The 23,377-nt window shown below is 43.0% G+C and overlaps 3 protein-coding genes across 13 annotated transcripts in view; 1 reads left to right on the forward strand and 2 right to left on the reverse strand.

The window, feature by feature from the left end:
• LOC130149434 (scavenger receptor cysteine-rich type 1 protein M130-like) overlaps nt 1-3,063 on the reverse strand; it is a 28,143-nt gene extending 25,080 nt beyond the window's left edge. Inside the window, exon 1 of the mRNA XM_056339047.1 lies at nt 2,914-3,063. Within this exon, the coding sequence (XP_056195022.1) occupies nt 2,914-3,010 (97 nt within the window). The 5' untranslated portion in view covers nt 3,011-3,063. The remainder of the gene's footprint in view (nt 1-2,913) is intronic.
• Nucleotides 3,064-11,051: 7,988 nt separating this feature from the next.
• KEL (Kell metallo-endopeptidase (Kell blood group)) overlaps nt 11,052-23,377 on the forward strand; it is a 40,699-nt gene continuing 28,373 nt past the window's right edge. For 2 of the 11 annotated variants that reach the window (XM_056339057.1, XM_056339068.1), the window contains exons 1-3: nt 11,071-11,374; nt 15,664-15,737; nt 18,112-18,220. In XM_056339057.1, the coding sequence (XP_056195032.1) occupies nt 15,722-15,737; nt 18,112-18,220 (125 nt within the window). In that variant the 5' untranslated portion in view covers nt 11,071-11,374; nt 15,664-15,721. Of the gene's footprint in view, nt 11,375-13,870; nt 13,969-15,663; nt 15,738-18,111; nt 18,221-23,377 lie in introns of those variants that run through there. The other 9 variants (XR_008821926.1, XR_008821925.1, XM_056339070.1 and 6 more) reach the window with 9 other exon arrangements.
• On the reverse strand, nt 15,745-18,105 carry LOC130149456 (taste receptor type 2 member 40-like). Its single transcript, XM_056339104.1, has one exon. It carries the CDS (start codon nt 17,774-17,776, stop codon nt 16,826-16,828), a length of 951 nt encoding a protein of 316 aa, XP_056195079.1. The 5' UTR covers nt 17,777-18,105; the 3' UTR covers nt 15,745-16,825.

Genomic DNA, 23,377 nt, shown 5'->3' on the forward strand with positions numbered 1-23,377 from the left:
GCCCCTGTCTTCTGTCTGGCTGTTTCTTCAGAACCTGCTAACTTATGGAAATGGTATAGAGCAAACCTCCAAGGTGGAAGGTATAAAACATCACAGACAACAGCACAGAGCTGAGCTGGAGGCTGTAGCTCACAGGGTTCCCCAGGGTCAGTGCTGGGGCCAGTCCTGTTCAGCTTGTCCATCACTGACCCGGCCAAAGGGGCAGAGCGCACCCCCAGCCAGTTTGTTGATGATACAGGACTGGGAGGAGCAGCTGGTACCCCAGAGGCGGCGCTGCCATTCAGCCAGCCCTGGCCAGGCTGGAGAGCTGGGCACCGAGGGACCTCATGGAGTTCAAAGGGAAGTGTAGGGTCCTGCCCCTGGGGAGGGACAGCCCCACACACCAGTATGAGCTGGGGCTGACCTGTGGGAAGGCAGCTCTGTGGGGAAAGACCTGGGAGTGCTGGGGGGGCAGCAAGTTGCCCATAGGCCAGCAGTGTGTCTGTGTGGCCAAGGGGCCAGTAGGACCCTGGGGGGCATGAGGAGTGTGACAAGCAGGTTGAGGGAGGGGATCCTGCCCCTCTGCTCTGCCCTGGGGAGGCACATCAGAGGGGCCAGCAGAGGCTACGAAGATGATGAGGGGATGGCAGCATCTTGTTTACGAGGAAAGGCTGAGAGAGCTGAAGCTGTTCAGCCTGGAGAGGTTGAGGGAGAATCTTATTAATGCATGCAAGTACTTTAAGGGTGAGTGTCAGCAGGATGGGGCCGGGCTCTGTTCAGTGGTGCCCTGCAACAGGGCAAGGGGAAACGGCCACAAACGGCAACATGAGAAGTTCCATCTGAACACAAGGAAGAACTTTACTGTGAGGGTGATGGGGCACTGGCAGAGGCTGCCCAGAGAGGCTGTAGAGTCTCATTCTCTGGAGACATCCACACCCACCTGGACGCAGCTCTGTGCAGCCCGTTCGAGGTGACTCTGCTTTAGCATGGGGTTGGGCTGGTTGATCTCCAGGGGTCCCTTCCCACCCCAAACATGCTGTGATTCTGTTCCTAGGTATCACACTGCTTGCTGTCATTTGAGACTGAAACATGAATATGTCATTTTTATTTGCATTTGAAACCAGACCTAATTTCTCTCTCTGTTCCCTGTCAGTATACCAGCCCATGAACTGATGCTAACGCAGCCACTTCCTTCAGTCACTAACTATTGCTTCATTTCTCTTCCCAGAGTAAACTGCTAGTCAACTAAGAAGTGATTCTGCCTCCATCTCTGTCCGATTGTAGGCTGATTCTTGCCTGCTGCATCAGACACAGACAATGTAGCTCTGACACATGACTTCCTCTTATACATAGGGAAAAGGTTTTACCTGTTTGCTGACAGTGCTGGACTTTCTTACAATTTATTCTTTATTATTTAGATTCTGAAATACAAAAACTTTAAGGTACATTATTCAAGTGACTGACAGCTAGTAACTTACAAAACCTATTTTTTCTGTAGACTAGCCTCGCTCCTCAAGTTTCCTGAGTAAGAAAGTCTCTTACACACGTAGCACGAGCCTCTGATCACTACAAAATCCCTTGTACTTGCAACTTGTTGTCTCAGGAGTATAATCTTTCTGTAAATAATCTTTAAAACTATTCTGAAAGATGTTCTGGAGAGCAACCCACAGTGTATTTGCAGAACATGGTCTGAAAAAGTTTTCACAGCTAAAAGTATGTGTATTTAAAAGAGAAATAATTTCTAAGAGAAGTTCATAGTAAATTATTAAAGGAACAAGATAACTATTTCCATAAGCCATATCCAGGAGTAAAACACAGCTCCTCACTTGACCGATCAACCTTTCTGCAACTACATTTTTAAATAATCCAACACCTGCTGTTTTCAACACGCGGCAGCATGCAGGGCTGGGCGCAGAGGCAGCATAACCCAAGCAAGGGGCCGCGTGAGCGGCAGGGGCTGCAGCGGCGTGGGGATGCACTGCCAGGGCAGAGATGTGGCTCCTAGGTGCTGCTGATGGTCTCAAGATAAAGCTACTCCTGTCTGCATCTGCCAGTCAGTCTCTATTTTACCATTACTATTTATACCATCACTGTTAAAAAGAAGTTGGCAGAAAACTTACTCTCATTTCTACAGTACTGCTCAGCTGACACTCAAACATTGCTACAAAGAGGTCTAAATACAAACGTTTAATATTGTTCTTCCCACTCCTTTGCACAGAAAGGCCTATACCTCCTCCTCCCATCCACTTGAACCATGACTACATCCACACAACCAGTAAGAACCTTTAAGACTAGGGCCATGCTACATCAAAATATCAACCACAGCGAAGTCTTGTTCTTGTTATATGGAGATGCAACCACCACCACAATACCAAAGTGCCACCTCCACGTGTACAGGGAAAAAGATGAGGATTCCAAATCAGTCTTTTATTATCAGCTTCAAACATGTACACAGAGCTCTAGAAGAGCAGAGACAAATAGCGGTAAGCTTCAGATATACAGGAACAACGGAGGGGACGGTACGTTATCCAGCCAAACCCCACTGGGCACACAGAGCACCACAACATCATCTTACTGATGTTGGATAAAAGCCTGGAGTTATTAATTCTGTATACACAGAGCTCAACAGGGGAGGCAAGGCAGTAGTAAGGATACCTAGCTGGTTTCCATTACAGTTTGGCTGTTTACTAAACCTGGGCTCGAATTCCTGTGAGAATGGCCAGTCACTGATGTCTGAGTAAAACACAAAACCATCACACATGGCTTACTCTTCGTTCTCTCAGGATTGCCAAGGAGACTGAATCAAAGACAGAAATGTATTTAAACACCTTCCTGTCACTTTTCCTGGCAGATTGATGGAATAACAACTTATTCATATTGAATTTACAGTATTTTCCTATCTCACTGCCTTATGTGAAAAAAGTATGTACTTACCCAGGGAGGCCTGAACAGAGAGGAGAAGCAGCCACAGCACTGGAGTAGAAAGATGTCCTTTTGCTGTCATCCTGATTGCAGACAGATGAAACATCATGCTCTACCAGGCACTGCCTAGACCAAACTCTGCATGGGCTTCTCTGTGCCTCACGAATGACTACAAAGGAGGAAATATATAGGTTCACATGCTAGCATGAACTAAGTGAAGGAACCAATAGAAATACTGTTCACCTTTTTAGACATTATCAGCAGATTAATCTCAAATCTGAAGGAACCAAAACCTCCAATAAAATTTGAAATTTGTGCCTATGGCCTTATATGAAGGACGATTGCATTTCTGACGCCATTGGTATTGCCTTGTTTTATTATGGGACCAATATCAGTTGTACAGGCAGAGCAGTACACAAAATGGTTATTTCTCACCTGGCAAAGTAATGTGAAAGTGCAGAACACTGGTCATTTTATGAGTCACTTCAGAAAAGAAAAAGACGAAGAAAATCCCTAAATTTGTAGCTTATCCATCTCCTTGGGAGAAATCGTACTCTTACTATAAAATCAACAGAAGTTATGTTTATCATCAGTGGTGGTTCTGTGAGTAAAAAATTATACTTGCACTGTCTTGGAGGCAAGCGCTGCTCAGGGTTTCCTTATTCAGCCCAAACCTGAGGACTGTCTGGGCAGAAGCCCTTGAAAGCCCATCTTCCCCAGGGTGCAAATTACGTGAGCTCCCGCTTCCTCTGCTCAGTTTCTTTTTGTTTCAAGTTATGTATACTGGTAGCTCTGCCTACTCGCTCATTCACTCTAGAATGGTGAATTTAGGGAAATAAAAGCTGCTGTTAAACACACCGTGGCTACTTCCAGTTGCTCATTCTTGGCAACTGGAACAAGTTGCAGGGTGCTGTCTGCTTACTCCCATCTAAACACACGCTCCTCTTTATGACACTGACACACACATGCCTTTTGCCTGATGGCATGTCTGGTGTTCAGCTAGAATCCCAAGCTCTGTGACATTCAGGGTGTCAGGTCCTTTGAACAAGCTCTGTAGCCTCTTCCCCTTCTCCCTGGGCTTTGCCTGCCCATGCGAGGTCTGTATAACCTTGCAGCAGTGTCAAACTGCTGTGGAAAGAGCTGCATGAAGAAGAGCAGGGAGAAGTCTGGCTAGAGGCTCCCTGTTCTTTACTCAGGAGCTCAGACACTTGTCTGCGGTCTCTGCTAGAGCTATATGGCAGCCAAGTTTGGGTCCAGCTGTGAACTTTGCTCATACTGACCCTGAACTGCTAACTTGACTTTATGGTTTTATCTTGGACCTACTATCTTACCACGGCTTTGTCCAGATTGCCAGGACTGCCGACTTAACCTGGTTGCAGTCACTGCACCTACTCTACTTTTGCTGAGGTACTGTGGGACTGTACCTCTTGCTGAGGGACCTGCTTCATGCCTGGCTTGCTGTCAGTGTTGGCTCCTGGGTGACCTTCTCTTGCAGAGCAGCCTGCTTCTGCTGCCTGATATGGACCTCTGAAAAACAGTCACTGCCACTCTATTGGAAGTCTAATCAGGGTGAGGAAGAAAACACTACAGGTGTGTTAATGAGAGACAGACAAGGGTTGTGGTTTAACCCCAGCTGTCAACTGAGAACCAGGCAGCCATTTGCTCAGCCCTGCTCTCCCCTGGTGGGATGGAGAGGAGAACTGGGAAAAAGGTAAAAGTTGTGAGCTGAGGGGAGAATAATTTAATAATAGAAATAAAATTTATAATAATAATAATAACAACAACAATTGTAACGAAAAGGAAAGAAGGGGAGAGGGGGAAGAAATCCAAAAGGAAAAATAAAGCTACAAGTGATGCACAATACAATCTCTCAGCACCCACTGAGCAGTGCCCAGCCGGTCCCCAAGCAGTGATCCACCAGCCCACACCAACCCCCCCCCCCCCCCCCCCAGTTCATATACTGAGCATGGCGCTCTATGGTATGGAATATCCCTCTGGCCAGCTGGGGTCAGCCCTGGCTGTGCCCCCCGCAGCTTCTTGTGCCCCCAGCCTGCTGGCTGGCAGGGCCTGAGGAGCTGAGAAGTCCTTGAGTTGGTATAACCACCACTGAGCCACAGCCGCAACCAGCCGCGGGCTGCCAGCACCGCTCTCAGCCGAGCCCAAAGCACGGCACCGCACCAGCTGCTGGGGAGGAAATCACCGTCCCAGCCAACACCAGGACAAGGTACCCATCACAATGCCTACTCCTGTACCGAGGTTCAGTGGTTTCACTTAGCACTCTTTTCCTTGCTGATTACCAGCTGTCAACAGAATTCTCATTGACATTTTAAAACCTCTCCAGGAAGTCTAAGAGTGAGATCTGTTTCTCAGCATGCAGCCCTTTGATGGCTGGAGTCTCCTTCATGGGCACTGTGACCAAGGAACCAGGTACATGCCAGTGCCTGTGGATGCTAGAACTCCAGAATTCCCAGCTGGGGAGAAGCTGTACTCCCCTTTGCTTCTCTTTCCCATTACAAAGAGGCATGTCATCAGGACTGGTAGTCACTTGGGCCAAGACCAGCAGCAGCAGGGATTCCCTGTGCCCCATGGGCATGAGGGCTTATCTAAAAACCACAGTCCCCACAATGACTTCTAACAAGTCTTGAATATGTCTGGTGACACCAGGATGTGCTTCCAGGTGATCCACAGGACACTTTCCTATCCCACCAGGAGAAGACATGTATTCAAGAACAAGTTCAACAGCAACATGACACTGCATCCAGCCTTATCTACCTAGCAACAGTTGTGAATGACCTTAAGGGTATCTTCTCACCAGACACAGAATGTTCCTCTATGGAAAAGTAACCCAGCGGTTAGCATTGCACAACCCATCAGCACTGTTGGTATCCTTTGTCTTGATAGACAGGCACTCGGGGGCATCTTCTGTGCTCTGGCAGCAGAAGAAAAAATCCAGCACCATCTCCACTAAGCACAAACATCTTGGTCTGCCTATCCAGAGGAATACAAAGTCTGTCTTACAGTCAAAAGGTGATGAAGAGACTAACAAAAAATGTCAGTCTAAGAAAACAAACTTCTGCATCTAAGTATCTTCAGACAGGTTAACACTAACTGCAGGGCTGTGTAATGTGAAGAAAAGTATGAAGTTGGTGTGAAGATATGTAAGACTGGATGTCACAAGGAGGCTTCTGACAATCAGAAAAATGAGCTCCTGGAAGAAACCTCCAATAAAAATAGTAACAGAAAGAAACTTTTGTAGTAAAGGCCGAGGTCATAATCACTGAAAGGAATTACTGGACATGTTTCCTTCAGTTAACACAGGTGTGAACCTGACAGCCAAGGTGGTCCCCTCAATTCCCTTGCCCCATAATTCAGGAATTACCACAACAGACCTTCTGTATAAGCCATACTTTTGCTGTAAAAACACAGCAAATACATAGTGCAAGGTGCAATAGAACTACAAACTCCACTGTTCCCTGGAACTACCCAGAGAAGTAAATCTAAATTTGAAGAGAATGTTGCTGTAGAGTAGACAAAAAGCCCTTACTCCATAGCTGCCATGTGACATTTTCACCTGGTACTTGACAATGGACTCTCCGCTGTAGACATGTAAAATCCCAGATTTCCCTACATCGCAACCAACAAAAGGGGGAATGAGCAATATTAGTGGAATATTTATTGGTCAAGTGAGGTACAGATGGGACTCGGGCAGACAACAACTGATGAGCCTGAGCTAATCCTAAAAAGACAAGCAGGGGCAAGATGGTTTCATGAGTAGAACTATGAATTTTGCTGACAGGTGTCCAAGTCAGCGAAGACCACAGTTGATGTTTATTAGATCATCTTTTCCTGGTTAAACTGTTAATAGAATTAATCTGTTATTATGAATAGCAGATAACTATTCACAGGGAATGCTCAGTTACCGCCTCCCATGCAGACACCAACAGTTACCTGTTTAGAGCAGGATCTGGGAGGCCCATGCGGTATGCCAAGGGCTGGCACACCAGGACTGCCAGCTGAGCTCAGGAGGAGCCTTTAGGGCCCATTTTCAGTAGGTCTGAATGCAATCCTGTTATCTTTGTGCATGGAAGTCACTGCATCCTGGGAGGCAGTCGAAGTTACACAAGCCACTGTTGGTATCATTGCATGCTGGTTAACGCCAAGAGACTTGAGGTTCTTGTTCTGTTTCCGTGTTCTTGTGGACCCACAGGACTGAGGGTCTCCACACCATGTGTGTTTCCGGAAGACTCTTGCATGTTGCCTTTCAGCACCTACCCGTCCTTCCTTTGATCTGATTTCTGGTTACCGTTTTTCCATTCACACACGTAGGCACCACTCATTCAGGCAAATTCATCTGATATGGGCTTTTATGACAGAAATGCAGTGCCTGAGCTGATCCATAAATCTGCATGTGATCCACAGGACACTTCTCTCCAGATTTCAGCTCGCAGCTGCGATCTTTACCACGAATCCCTTTGGACACAGCTCTCTTGTATTTATGTACAATTTATACCTTTATGGTTGCTGCACATTAAAACCTAGAATTTTAAAATATGTCACTCAGTGCAAAGAAACCAGGAGGCAAATAGCTATAGCCCGATTGTTTTAATTCGGTCTACCACATGCCGAGACACTGAGCCCACTCAGATGACAGGAACTGGGTCTCCACAGAGCTCTGTTTTCTGCAGTTTTGGCTCCAGGGGTGTTGGGTTTCTAGTTAAACTGGCAAAGCACAGCAGATCCTTGCCTATAAGTTGTGGGTCTCCAGCCCGCGCAGCCGGACAGCATTCCAGGGACTGTCATCCTGCAGCTGCTTCTGCTGGCCCTCAGCTGCTGCCCCGTCAGCCCCTCTGGCCCCAAAAGGTGGGCAGGTGGGGGAGCCTCTGCCCCAGCCAACATAGCCACTTGCTCTGCAGCGTTCAGGGAGAGCTGCTGTACTCCCCACTTACCAGACAGTGCTGTTGGTAAGGGCTTCTCGTAAGCTGTCAAACTGCTGCAGGTAAAGCCAAACTCCTAAATATTTATCCTACAGTGTTATTGAATGGACTTAATCAGGATACGAACCTTTTTGTGCAGAAGGCTGTATTCATTTCTAAAAGACTCCTCCAGGTCTTAAGACTTTTAGTCCCATAGGTCTGTGAAAGTGGGTGAGGAAGATAAACACACATCTTGTTATCTAGAGTTAATACAGTCTGCTCCAAAACTTGTGTGGGGGCTATATAAGTATGCATCTTTGAACTGCTGTTATCTTAAAACAAAACATAGATGGAGCTAATACGCGATGCTAAGGTAAAGATGATTGTGTCTGCAGGAAAACAAGCAGTTAGGAAGGAAACCACTTTCTTACTTGGGCTGTGCTGGAGGGATTATGAGTTTCAGAGAAATTAGATGTATCCTGTGGTTAAGTTAAACCTGAGCATTGATAAGGATTAATCTCTGTATCTCAAACTGACAATGGTTTAAACAAACATCTGAAATGAAGTCATCTGAAGTGGCATTTACCTTTGTGTATCTTTACGAATGTATTTTTCAAAAACTTCCAAAAGCTAGTCATACGTTTTGTTACTCTTGTGGGCCCAAATGCTTTCGGAGAAGTGGCTGTAAGAAATCTTCCAACAAAAGTATGACTTGAGAAAAGTGTACTTTAAAAAAACACATGTATTTGACAAAATTTGTTTTTATAGAGGGCTTAAGTGCAAGCCAATATGATTTATATTGTAAGAAAAATTAAGATGTCATTCAGTTTCAGAATAAACTATATTTCAATCTTATGATCCATTGAATGTCTGTGTCCCCAAGAGTTAAATAGAAAGTAAAGTCTTAGTGACTTTTTCTTGGAATTGTGGTCTAAGGCAGATGTTTGTGGTGCACTTTCTCTGAGACATTTTAATTTATACATGGAAACTTTGGTGGCTTCTTTTTGTGGCTATTATTTCTTTCTGTCCCATTTTTCCTTAAAAATAATAATGAAAAAAATCTTTTAGTATGATTGTGTTGCTTCCCCCCCCCCCAGTTTTTATTAGTTCCAAGTAGTCATGAAATCACTGTTTATTCAAGCCACGTATGGTAAAGTTAACTTGAGGTAACTGTCCACGGTTTCATCATGAGTATGCAATCAACTAACGACAGAACAACTGATCCAATGGCTCCTGAAAAGTTGCATTAACGATGGTGCATTATGCTGTGACCTTTGCTTCAGAGGATTGTGAGGTGACCCCTGTTTTTTAATTAAATGCCAGGACCTCAGTTCTCAAGATCAAAATGTTTTTTTCCAAGTTTCAACAGAAGGGAGGTGATGTGTGTATGTCTGTGCTTGTCCCTTTTCTAAGATAAGATTTCTAAACTTTTTCTCTAAATTTTTAAATCCTTCATCCCTGAACTTGAAGGCACAGATAAAAACCAGTGGATCAGGTGTCTCTGGCAGCTGTCTCCAGGCCCTCAGGTCCTCCAGTACTTAGCTCCTAAGCTTCTTACTCTACTCACCAGCAAGCCCAGCTTGAAGTTTGCTGGTACACCACCATCTCCATCTGCATCTGTGTGGTACCACACTAAAAAACATCAACTTTGTCTTACATTTAGGTGTGTTTTGTAGCCTATCAGCAAAAGCACAAAAATTCTTATCAGCCAACTGCCAAAACCAAAACTCTGCTGTGGACCTCCTGGGGATGCAGTGGAACCAGCGATGCCCAAAAATGCCAGGGCTGGCGTGACAGCTCATGGATGCAGGCTTCCCTCTGAAGGAATAAAGATGCCCAGGGACAGCTGTGCTCCAAAAGCCACCAAACATGAGGGGTAGCCAGTGGTGCTGGGCTGGCTTCCTGAGCTGCTTGTGTGTGGTGAAGGAGCTAGTAGCACCCAAAAGCACCAGGCTGTGGCATAACATAACCCCAAATGTTGGAAAATTCCAGAGAACACTTGAGAACAGGGGTTCCAAGTCCCTCACTTCTGCCAGCCACACCTCCCCAGGATGGACTTCTGGTCCTTCTGGTTTGTGGGGAACAGAAGAGTGGACAGCACTGCTATGTGTATCCCATAATCTCCGTTGTTGGGGGGTTGGGAGGATCTTTGAACAGGAAGCCACGAACCTCCTATAATTTCTTCATAGTTCTGAACCTGAGGCCTCGGTTTCCCCAGGAAGTCGAGGCACATCCTCCTGTCCCCCTCCCCGCCCTCCCAGAAGAGCTGCACAGGCACATGCATGGGGGCTGCTGGCTGTTCTGCACACAGGGTCAGGGTCAGCTCTCCGTGCAGAGGGGCTTGTGGCAGCCTTCTGCAGGGGGTGGGGGGTGGGGGGGAAGACCAACACTACCCCAGGTGGGGCTGGAGGCTCTGCTGCCTTCACAGCTCAGACGTGGAGAGAGCAAGAGGCAGAAATCCACTGGGCAAGAGAGGAAACGTGGTTCCAAGTTGTGGTTAAAACATGCAGTGACCTGGGTTAGCTGACAATGACAGGTAAGAGCCTTAAAAATTGTGGAACAGAAATTAAACCAGTGAACACAAATGGAAACATTAAAAACAACTGTTTTTCAAGGTTAACTTTCCATAAACATGTAAGAGTGTGTCCATGTCCTTGTCCTATGTAACAAAGCAATGCTTTATAACATCTGTTACAAGTGACAGTCCATAACAGAACCTCTTTAGGGTCACAGCAGAAATTGCACTGAAGGAGCATCTCCCCTGAAGTGAGAAGCGCTGTTAACAGGTTTCTACATGATGCAAGTAAACAAGCAGGACATGTTGGGGATGACAGGAAATTACTTTGCATAAGTTATTTTGAAGTGCATTTCAGAAACTGGAGGAAGCCTTTTCCCAGATAAACTCCACAGGCTGGAGTTCCAGCAGGAATTATTCTGGAGTGAAAGGTTTTACTAGAGCATGACTGAACATTTGTTCTTCAGGATTCTTTTTCCCTAGGTATCAAAGAAAGATTCAGAAAGAGCGAGACTGAAAATAACTCTAATCTAGCTTAAGAAAGTGCTTTCAGATGGTGATCCTAGGGATGCAAATCAGTTAATAACTTTCTACTGCTGCCCACAACATTTGCATATTTTCCAGTGCTAGTGATTGATTGTTGCTAATATTGCAATTCTGGTTTCCTTTTGTAATTACATTAGGGGTGTGTGAGTGAATCCTACACATACAGGAGAAAAACAGGAAAAACCAATTCTATCTAGTACTGTAGGAAGGAAAAATACATTTAAAGGAAGTCAAGGGAGTGGAAAGAAAGACTGCAAAAAAGATCTGAGCACCTCTTCATGCTCACTGTTCTGGCACAAGATCTTCTTGCAAAAGTTCTCATCACTACACCACAAAAATCATTCTGTATGAATTTGTGTAGGGTGCAGGTGGAGAAATATTTAACAGAAAGCAGCAGGTTGAAGAACTGAAAACTGCATGCTTAGAGGTGTCATGAGAATGTCTCCCAACCACTGATACACTCCAGGCACCAGTGGTACTGTGGAACCCACAGGAACTGGTAAGTTCAGAACATGAGAAGACTGACGGATGGGTGCTCAGCCACCAGCACCCACTGGTGTCAGCACAGGTTGAATAGCTCAGGGCACAGCCAAGGAGGCAATGGGTGTTATATACAAAGATTATAAGATTAAATATATACATATCTATGTATATTTGATGAGAGGAAGGATCCCTTTAGGAATTTTCTGAACATTGTTCTAAAAGCTGCAGTTGGGCAGCTGTTGAATAAACAGCTGGGGCTGGTCTCTCAGCCATTACTCTGAGCAGGCTACTGCAAGTGAGTATGTGTGTGTCGGGGGTGGGGGTGGGTCTATGTGAGACAGAAAGAGAGAAGGGAACTGTGTAAGGGGGTAAGCATGTACTGTTCAAATAGCTATCTATTAATGAAAAAGGTATTCTAAGAAAACAGCAGCTTAATTAGTAAAAGACATTAAATATTTTTTGTGATCTGGGTTTCTCCAAGGTGTAATCTTCTGTCAAGGAAAGTAGGATTTGCAGTAACCCTAATATCACATGTATTGATACACAGAAGGAGACAATCTAGTCAAGAGTTTTAAGTGCTCCTGTTATGTATGTCTGATTGAATCCTTACATTTTCAAGTTTGGAGAATAGAAAAATGCCTGTATCTTTCCAAGGAAATAATTTCAGCACTGAACATTTGGGTGCCAAGTATGATGAGTCACTTTTGACTAAACTTTCAAGGTTTTTATATTTTTACATTACATACAACATATATTGAGCACAATTTCAAGATACTGTCTTAAAATTATTTATCACCCTTTGCAAGTACCATCTGTGTACAGACATTAATCAAACTAAAATCAGGATAGCAGTACTGCTCTTCAAATACTACTGTGATAAACGCAGAGTTGTGGATCCCTGGGAAAGCCTCCAAGATGCCATAGGATTTTCCATTTCTCTTAGCTCAGGAAAGAATGCTTTGATTGTAAAAGCCCCTCAGTAACCACAAGGATGCAAACTACAGTGAATGGCTGTTTGCATATACTGTTTGAACCATTTACCTCTTTCTACATTTAACCTGTATTGTCTTTCTGCACAGTTCCATCTTGTGTCCAGAAAGAACAGGCAATAAAAAATTTAGGAATTAACTGGAAGCTGTGCCAGTTAAGCTGCATTTGCTTTGTAACTACTGCCTGAAGAGTCTACAGAAGTAGAAATGAGTATTGCACACCTAGAACAGAGCTGACCTAGCCAATACCAATAACCAAGGCTCTGGAGGTTACATGACATTGATTAGGGAAAGCAGAGGGATAGAATCCCCACAGGGGATTTGGAACCCATGTACAAAGAAAGAACACTCAGGGCTTCTCTAGAGCAAAATATAGGCCAACAGCACGTAACCCAAGCGTAAGCATGACATCAAATCCCCAGGAACACACTACAGCTCCTATCTGTAGGATTGGATCTGCGTGGGGTTTTTTTCCCATCCTATTTCTACTGGATTTTTGTCCAATAAACATTTCACATAAACCTGATAACCCATGACAGAAAAGGAACTGGAAACAAGGACTCTGCTCCCTGAGCTTGGACAAGACTTGTGCAGCCTGCCATACCAGATACACTGTTTTAGGCACACGGAATAGCTGCATTCCGCTAGCCCCACAAATTATGTGGGGAGGAAAGAAAATGAAGTGTAATGAGAAACTATGCTCTTTTAAAAGATCTATTATTAGGTTTAATTAGTTATCCAGTTTAATGTTGAAGTCCTGCCTTCCATTTCTGTAAGCAAACGCAGAGGTGTAAAGAACCATCATGCAAGACACCTGGTTGTCAATATATTCCTATGCATGTATATGTTGGTGTGTGCCTGTAGTGTTCATTTCAGGAAGGTCTGTGAGGAATGAACTGTACATGTACTATTGATAGCTCTTCCTATTTCTTAAAATGATGTTCTGACGGGCATTGAAAATAGCATCCATAGCAGGTTTTCCAGAGTTTCAGTTATGAAAATTCCAGCTGTGCTTATGGGTATGCAAAGCAGAGAAGGATCCTGTAGTGATCAAGTCTGTCAATTACATAGCACATCTTTGCATTTCTTGCCTGGAGCTAATGACTAGAATCAAATTACTGTTTCATTACTTGGAAAAAAGGCAAGACTGATTTAGAAAACAAATGAGAGCTGTTTTCCTTTTCTTTCTCTGAAGTACCCATTGATGATCTTTTATTGTACAAAGGGATTTATGATTTACCATTCATCTGTAGGATATTTTAATACCATATGTTGATATTATCACAAACCTGAAGTTCTAACTGTAACCCATTTTATTAACCATTTTGTTCAGAGCCTTTTCAGTGTATGGCTTCATCAGTATCCAATAGTCCACAGTCTCATGCAGCATAACAAATTGCAATTTGGATTAAGACAAACAACAAAGATCGTAATACACCCATATCAATTAGTTGCAACGGCTCACCTCTCACTGTGTCTGTTATGGGGCGCAGGTTCTCCCACTTGCCTCAGCTACGCTGGGTGCCAGTTGTTGCAGTCAGAGCCCAAATCAGTCAGCCTCACATGGGGCACCCACTGTTGCAGCACAAGCAAGCTATCAGGCTGCAACAAGGCTTTTATGGTCAGTCAGATTCTACTCTCCATGCTTTTTGCTCTTCCTCCAGAGGCCATGCCAGGCCACACTCTACTCCTCAGGGCTATTTAACTACTTAGCAGGAACAAGCTACAGCGGCACATTGTCCATGTCAATCAACCCACTGCCTTGGTAGCAAGGCCACAGCTGCAGATTATCAATGCTCATCAACCCTCTGCCTTCACTCCTCTACAGTAACAGAAGTAATTTTCTGTCTGTCTGCTACAAAGGAATACTAAAGGCCATATACCTTGTTAAAATACAGTCATAATGTTGCCATACTTTAATACTTCCCTTCAGGGAACAGAAATCACATCACATAGTAATTTAAGAGGAATTTGGTCCTCAGACAAAAATAAAGGCTTCTGATTAAACCAGAAAATTACAGAACTCCAGAAAAGTCTTGTTAGCGGAAAAGAGTTCTGTTTTAAATGCTGGCATCTTTGTTTTATGCTACATTTGAGCAGTTCCCTAGAAAATCTTGTCTTTTTTCTTTTGTCTTTTTTTTTTTGTTCCTGCATCCTCAATACAAAGAACTATAAGACAACATGATTTGTATCATCTCATTCTGCTGACATTAGAACAGGATAAGCTTTGAACTTTGCTTGTTTCCTGATCTGATTTATGATACCAGATTTTAAATAGACCTGCCAGTGCATCTAATTAACATTGGCGTGTGTGGAAATAGTTGGGATGTTTTAGAAAGATCTGGTAAGATGAATTTCCAATCTCCTTCGTGATGGGGGAATCAAACCAACTTCCAGCTTACAAACAAAACAGAGAAAAGAAAAATGCCTACTATCAGATAAGATGCATAACATTAAAGAATCTTAACTCTAGTAACTATTATTTTCTTACTAGCAAATGGGTTGGTTTTTTTCCCAGAACAAATATTTGTCAATCTTATTTAATAATTTATCTAATAGAACAACAAGGATTTAGTAGACTGTGAGATGCATTTTAAAGATATTTTTATTAATATGACAAGTTAGCTGTTACAGAAAGAAGTTACAGAAAGAAATATCTGCCAGAACATTGACCCTACAAGGTGTATTCCAGTATTTCTGCCTACTTTCTCTTTTAGATTCCAAAACGTGTGTTGAGGCACAGGTAACTCTTTCATTTAACTCTAGGCAAAGAAAGCTTTGGAGGGAAGACCCATTTAAAGAGCCTTAAAGGTAACACAGGAACCTCTTTCAAAGCACATGTCCACTGAGGAACACGGTTAGGCTCTTTGTTCATGAGGGGGGAAATGGAAAAGAAACAACATAATGTAAATCAAATCATATGATAAGGGCTATTCCTGCTGAGCAGCCACGTACCTTATGGCTCAGCCTGCAGCAGGACAAAATGCATGTTCTCTGGGTTGACCGTACCCCATGTGTCTTGCTTGTTCCTGTGGCCAGAGAGGTCAGAGTTTGTTTCCCCAGGGCCAGTAAGAGCATGCCATACAGGTGCAGAGGGTACACCAGACCTCCCAGCACATGTGTTTTGTGCTGCTAAGCTGGGAATAACCCTTTTTCACAGATGGTGAAGATGCCACATCATGGTGTCATTGCCATGTCCTGCCATAGAAAATTCCTCTGTGAGCCACTGCTGTCACCTGTGGAACAGTTTATAAGGGGAAGAATGACTCCCAACAGAAATAATTATTTGACTTGGTATTTTTAAATCTCTTTGAAGACCCAGTTCCAGCACTTGCTCAGTTGACAGATAGATTGCTTCAAGCAGACTGAACGTGATGACATCAAAACCAGGTATGTGAAATCAGAATGGGCTTTGTCCACACAAGTGATGGTCACTTTAAAAGAACGTAAACTCCCACTGCAACTGAAAAAGATCATAAACTTCCAGTCCTAGTCTAACGATAATGTGCTGAGTTTTGGACTCTGCCAAAACATGTGATTTGTCCAGGAAATTGTAATTTATTTCTAAAGCTGAAGGAATTCCTGTGTAGAAAAAATTATAGGACACAGCTTGTCAAAATTGAGACACTTCACGAAGATGTGCAATTTCTAGAAAATTTTAAAGATAATATCAAGCCATGCATTTAAACATTTCTGAACTACTTTATCAGTAATGCTAATTAATTAATTTAAATATTTTAGTAATTTAATGATACTTGACAATATTTAAATGACAAAAATCCATGCTTCTGATTTGAAGAATCTATTCTCCATAGCAAATCCCAAAATAGTATCCTGTCAATTCATTATTCAGAAGAGTCTGATATTAAGGAAATTCTTTTTCCTATCCAATATACCTTTTTGCTGGGAACAGAGACACTGATTACTAGTTCATCAATAGCAGGAAGCTCAGAAGGCTGTCTCATTCTTTACCAAATCATACTGGAATCTTAAAGATGCTTTTAGAATCAACAAATATTTTTCTACTTAGAGAATCAACAAGCAGTCAAAAATTTTTGGGAATTCCTTAGCATCCTCATTATGTGCTAACTGACCAGAAACAGCTTTCAAGTTTCATATTCACATTTAAAATTTGCACGTGCTGGTGCTTAAGCAAGTCTGTTCTGTCAGCATCATGAGTCTGATTTGTAACTTAGAGCATTTTGAGTGATTACATTATTGTCCAGGTCTTGGCCTTGTTTTTCTGCTGTCTTAGAGAAACAGTGGTGATTTCTAAAGAAATACAGCAAGCAGAGTACATGTATTCTGCAGGCAATCATCTTTCAACATAGGAGAGAACTTTTAGAATTCTTCATTACAAGATCATGTCTAAGTGAAGCAAATTCCCAGCTTCTTCGCGTTTCCTATAGCCTACTCATTCATGCTTCTATTACTTCATACCTCTGGTGGTGACTTGGATCTAAACTGGAAAGCCCAGACTAGCCCACTGTCTTTTCCATGGATCTAGTTCTGACAGGACAGCTTGCATGGTGCAAAACCCTAGCTAGTAGCTCTCGAAATTTGGGGTTGCTCCATATTAAGACCATTGAGTGTCCTGCAGGACAGGCAGCCATTACAGCTATACACATGGCTTCCCCGATGCTTAAAGGTAAAAAAACGTCAGCTAAAATTGGAACCAAAGAAATAAAATACGTAACATAGAAGATAAGGAAGGAAAGGACTGACTTGATGGCACCAATATGGGCCTCTAAGCTGGGATTCCTGAAGCCAGTTGCACTGTTTTGTATCTGCCTGGTGTGTATCCAGAGAGATCTGATCAGCAGGATGCTTGAAACCACAAACACTATTAAAGGCAAAGCTATACCAGCATTACAGAGAATAATCAATAAAAAGAAACTAGCTTTCATTGTGACTCTCCTTTCTGAAGAATTTGTCATGGTTGAAGGAGCAGAGAAGTTGTCGTGCACATCGTAGACATCCCAGGCGAAAGGAAGAGAGGTTGCAAAGGAGAAAAGAGATGATGTTATCAGCACCCAGGGCACGAGACAGGAAATTCTTTGCTTCAACCAGATGAAGAAAGACTGAGTAAAACTAGCAATCTTGATACAATAGAAGGCACTAAGCCAGGCTGCAGACCAGAAGCTGGAGTAGTTCAGAAACATAAAAACTGTCTTTAAAATTACAAACAAATGTTCTTCATAATAGGAAGTTTCGCAAAACAGACTTAGGAACAAATCCAGCATCATCCAGGACTGCAAAAAGAATCTGGATAAACTCAGAAAGATCATAATTGCATCATATGAGGACAATATTTTGCTCCTGATGCAGCTAGTTGAACTGGCAACCAAAATAGTTCCATTTCCTAGAAGTCCTGCCATGGATTCAATTATAGCAATTGCTAGAAAAAGGAGAGAAAGTAACATGGACATAGCAACTCAAGAACTCGCAATTTTTACTCAGCTTTTCATGGGCTCCTGAAAGCCTTAGACTTTCAGGGCAATGCTACTAGCTGTTAACAGTGCATGCTCACCTATTTATATCAGAGGAAGAAGTATCATAATAAGTCATTTAATATCTATGTTATTTTACATTTTTTGATGATTAAAATAGCTCAGCTGTTTTCTCTAATCATGCAAATTCGATAAAGATTCAGTTACAGACTTTTCAGTTCAGAAAAAGGATTTGCATTTAAAGGGCTCAGATGCACTTTTAAAAACTTGTGGTAATCCAGTTCACAGAACTCTCTGAATTTATGTATTTACAGGTGGAGAAGAGTTTCACATGTGTGTATGCTGTCTCATGCTAGGACTGGGCCCCATGCCCCTGTCTGTCGGGAGAGAAAGATCATTTCAATATCAGAAAGTGCAAGAAATGTAAGACATTTTCAGAAAATACACAATTAACTAAATTTTGTACACAAATGCTTAAAGCATCTTAAACCTGTTTGAAGAGCTTGATCTGATTTCCACATCTGGCCATGATGCAGTTATTCTTCCTCTTCCCTCACTCCTGCACCTGTTTGGCAAGCATTCTCACTGTGGGTCCTAGGTTTGCAGAAAAGACATTCAGCTTGGCTACTATTTGCTTTATTTTTCCTAACAAAACAAAGGATTCAGACCTTGGTTCAGCTTAAGTAACTAGAATGGAATAGCTAGTGCTACCTAAGGGGAGCATTTGTCTGGCAACTGACTGACAAGCTAACTGGTGCTGCTGCCATGCTGCTGGGTTTTATTCTGCTCCTGCTGTCGTCTCAGGTAGATTTATCCAGAAAGTACCGGACCAATCTTTTTCTCCAGGAAGGGGAAAACTGAGGTGCTGGAGGGTAGATAATTTCTTCACGCTGCAGAAGATGACCCTCCAGCTCCTGAGGTCGTATGGTGTTATGTGCCTGGGTGGGCCACAGGAATGGCCAAATTTTGACATCAAGAAGGTCACCTTCAAGGTTCTATGCAGTAACCTAGTGCCTGTCACCAAGTGTCACCTTATCACATTCTGGGTGCCAACACTTGTGAAGAAGGTCCTCTACTGCATTGTGTAGCCTTACCATCTCAATGTTGATTGCTAGGCAGCCAATTTGAAGTTCATAGCACAGATGGAGGTGCAGGTCTCCCAGGCCATTTTCCAGACTGTTTACCCATGAGTCAAAGACATCACAGAGATAAGATGGGTGTTAGCTGAACCTGAACTCCCCATCTTCATGGACACAATGTGTACGTACATATCCCTGTATGCTATTTATGAAGAGGCTAACATCAGTACATTTAAAAAGCTACTCAAAATGTTGCAAGTCCAGAGAGACAATTATGGATGAAGTATGCATTACAATGGCCATGGGTGTCAAGGAGTATCAGGAGGAGCTGTTCCATGAGGGAAAGTGAAGAAGTTACCAGAAGGCAAGGCAGGGACAGTAAGGGCAGGGTCCAGCATGCCATCCCACAGCATATGAGCAAGGATACCAGATAAGCTCTGTGATGGTAACTGGGGTCAGCCAGCAGCCCACTGATTGTCAGACAAGTCCATAGTGATAAGGCATGTCCAAGACCAAGCCAGGAATTCAAGTCTGCAGGTCAGGATCAGCACCCAGACCAGCTGAGCATGTGTCAAGGCACAGGCATAGCTGCAGTGCTGCCCAGGCAGAGACCAAGGGTGAGCATCCTAGAAGCATCTCCTGAAAGTATGGGGGGCCAGGCCCCACTGCAGCTTCCCGCAGCAATCTGTGTCAAGGCTGTGAGTGCTGGCTCTGCACTGAGGCAGGCAGACACCTCAGCAGGGGCAGGGAATGGCCCAAGACCTGACAGCACTGCTGGGGCAGCACCTGAGAACTTTGTCAGTGAGTCCATTCCAGTACCATCTTTCTGACATCTGGTGGTAAAACGAATAATATCAGTGCTATTCAACACAAGTAAATTCCAAGGGTTCGACCAAAAAAACCCAGTTTGTTTAAACAGGATTAACTTCTGCAGTAGATAGGTAGTTAATTACTAAAGTAGTTCAGTAAATGTATAGAGAACAAGTGTACCGTGTACAGTATTCTGGGCTGTTTGAACAGGAGCATAGCCAGTAGACCAAGGGAAGTGATTCTCTCAGCACTTTTTAAGACAGCATCTGGAATGCTGCATCCAATATTCAGGGGTAATTTTATTTTTCTAGTGACTGGAGACTATTAAATCTGCAGATTCAGTAGGTTTGGATTAGGTGCAAAGTTTTTGGAAGACAGATTCAGAATTCAAAATCATCTTGACAAACTAGAGATGCAGACTGAAAAAATATGGACAGATACTTATAGACACAAAAAGACATGCATAAAAATGCTGGATGAGGAAGAAGGTGTCAACAGAAGTACAGGGAAGGATCTGGTGGGTACAGCAACAGTTGTGAAGACAATCATAAAACTACAGCTGGGATGCTGTGAAATACAAACAGCAGTTTTTGTTTGCTGTACAAATTAAGGCATTGTACTGTTCTGTGTAGCTCTAGCAAGGTTTTTCTGCAGAACTGCAAATTTAAAAAAAAAAATGCACAAATTGAAAGCACCAGACTTGTTTAGTTTAGAGAGAAGAAATCTGCAAAAGGTCTTACGCATGCAAAAAATAACTCTGAAGCTCTTCTCCATGTACATTATGGGGAGGGCGAGGAGTGTCAGGCTTCATAATAACTAAGTCTGATCCTTTTTACAATTAGAGTGTTAAAACTCAGAGGAAAAAAAGTCACATATATTCTTATTGCAAAATTTTTAGAAGATTTTGAACAAGAAGCTGCAAGAGTGTCACAGAGGGAAAGCTGATCCTGCCTTTGAGAAAAGAAGTGAATGACAGCACAACTTGGTCATTTAACTACGTAGAAGTCTAGTAAACATGCATTTGTTTCCACTTCATCAGTCTGGGAGAAAATCTTTCCCAGCTAATTAGGCTGTTCAGTTTGTCTTTTGACTTTGTGTATTGGAGTCTTTACTTCTTAGTAATACCTCATAGTCACGCAGGAAATTAGCTAATTTCAAAACATGCCACATTGCTGGGCAGATACAAACCACTCCATTTACAGATGCATCGGTAAGTTACCTGGCAGCTCAAACCCACACGGTACGTCGGGATCAAGGAGTGGAACGCGAAATCTCCAGAGTCCTGAGTTTAGGCCTTAACCGCTGACAGAGTGCAGCAGCTGGAGGTACCAAACAGGATGAAAAGCATAGGAAGAGACAAGATAAAATGAAAACTTAGTGGAAATACACACCAGGCAATTGAGGGTTCGGCTCAGGAGAGACAAGGTGACTTTTTCTTTTTTTTTAAAAATATGTCAGTCCTCTTTGTGTTTCACAAGCATTTTTTGTGATACTGCAAAGTATATGAAGAACTTTAGAATCAAGTACAATCTAAAACACAGAGGGGGACAGCAGATTTGGGGCCTAAACAGAAGAGGAGAATTTTTATGACCGATGACACTTCAATATCTGGTCCACAGCTGTAATTAAAGGTGAACAATATGGACGTACTTTTATTTGTAAAAAAAATTGGAAAATGGTGTTCTTGCTGACACCTTTTAAAGCATTACCAATGGCCCTGGAATTCCTATAGTTTCTAATTTAACTGTAAACACTATGCTTCCACATAATTTCTAGTTGTGGCATTATAGTTAAAACATACATGTTGAGACACAAACCTCTGAGTTTTGGTCATGACCATTGATTTTAACAGTCATGACTCAAGTGATTCTGCATCAGAAGAACTTAATCTACACATGAAATATAGTTGATTCTGTTTACTAGCCCCATAATGTCTGGAATTACTCTGAAATTTCACCTCACACATCAGCACCCGTTAAGTCATAAGGCTTAGCTCTATTTTGCTGCCACAATCACAGAAGTTAGCCTGGGCATGCTGTAAGCAGGTATTAGTGAACAGCTCCACATCTCACACAAGGCTGCCTCTCATCTCAATCAATTCTGTAGGGCCAATGTGGGCCATAGCTTCGGTGTCATTAAATTCACCACTTTTGATTGTGTTGAATATGAAAGGGGATTTTTAGTTCTACTGACTTTTCAGAATAAGAACTGAATTTTAGAGCAAATATCCTTTTAAATCAGCCTGTAAGCAATTTTAAAAGACAAAGAAGGTAGCCAGTACTTCAAAGAACTATAGAAAATGTTTTTTTAGGATGTATCTCAGAAGGTGGGGCACTGCGAAGAAGCAAGAGCAGAGCTGGTAGACATTCAGTTCTAACAGAGTCCATCTGGCAGCCTGCTCGCCTCAGACATTCCATTTGCCTGACCATGCCTCCACAATAGCAGGCTGCATGGCTGCTTATTCAGGGATTATGTTTTTACCCTTTCTTGCCCTCCTTCATTTTAAATAAAAGTTTCAGAGGCTAAGGCTTGCTTTTCTGAATGGAAAACAATGCTTCGTGGGGGTTTTGGGATGATTTCACTGTTAATGTTTGACTGTGTGAAAAGACAGGCAACTACAGAAAAACCTTTTTAATATAGGTCTTTACCTGGTTGCATAGAAAAAAAATTCAGGTTTGCACTAGTACAGTAACTGCAACAAACTACAAAATCATTAACAATAGCCTGAAGTGTTATCATAATTAAGCTTATTTGTCCTTAGAGATTGTGCCCAGTGAAGCAATAAAATGAGACACTAAAGTGAGATAGACAGTAACACAAGACACTCACATAGGGCAGGATTATGCCCAGGGAAATCCAGGAGAATAGGGTGGGTGTTTTGTAGTTTCAGCTTCAACATCTTCTGCCATTCTTACTTTCAGTGCTTTCCCCTTCTGGCTTCTTTGGCTAACCTTCTTTACCCTTCTGTCTTAATTCTCAGGCTTCCCTTCTCTACTATCTGAAACCCACCCCTTTTCTTTTCTGCCATCAAGGCTACCCTTCCTCTCTACGTCTGATTCACACGCCTTGCATCTCTTTTATCCACTTGGCTTCCAGGCCTGAGTATGCTCTTCCTTTTGGGTGGGTTGATGAACCTTCAGTTAGAAGGACCCAGACAGGTCAGGCTAGCCCTCCTTTTTTCTCATCACCTTTAACAGATTCAGCCAGGTAACTGAACTACCACACACTGAGCTAGTCCATGCTTACAGCCTTTGTCTTTCCTCTTCTTCCTGCCTCCTCTGAACCTAATGTCTTTTGCCTGATGTTAGTGGTTAGAAGAATCAGCAACTTTTCTGTCCTTTTTCCTAAATAAAGGTGTTAACAAGTGGCCCAGAGAAGTTGGAAGAACAAGTTGCCCAGGGAAGCTGGGGATGCTCCATCACTCGAAATGTTCAAGGCCAGGTTGAATGAGGCTTTAAGCAACCTGATCAAATGAAAGATGCCCCTGACCATGGCAGGGGGATTGGACTACACAATCTTTAAAAGGTTCCTTCCAGCCCAAACCATTCTGTGACTCTATGATTCTGTGTACCTGGTGGGCTGAAGGTAGATGGGAGAGCAAGTATTTGGTGGGATAAAAAGGCAGTGAAAAGTTCCCATCTGCCTATGTGACTAAGAGTCTCTGAGAACAATTTTGCCACAGAAGGGATCA

This window comes from Falco biarmicus, chromosome 5 (genome assembly GCF_023638135.1).
Source record: "Falco biarmicus isolate bFalBia1 chromosome 5, bFalBia1.pri, whole genome shotgun sequence".
Classification (NCBI taxonomy): domain Eukaryota; kingdom Metazoa; phylum Chordata; class Aves; order Falconiformes; family Falconidae; genus Falco; species Falco biarmicus.

Coding starts and splice junctions, on each gene's coding strand:
- LOC130149456 (XM_056339104.1), bottom strand. CDS start 17,776: ATGTCCATGTTACTTTCTCTCCTTTTTCTAGCAATTGCTATAATTGAA.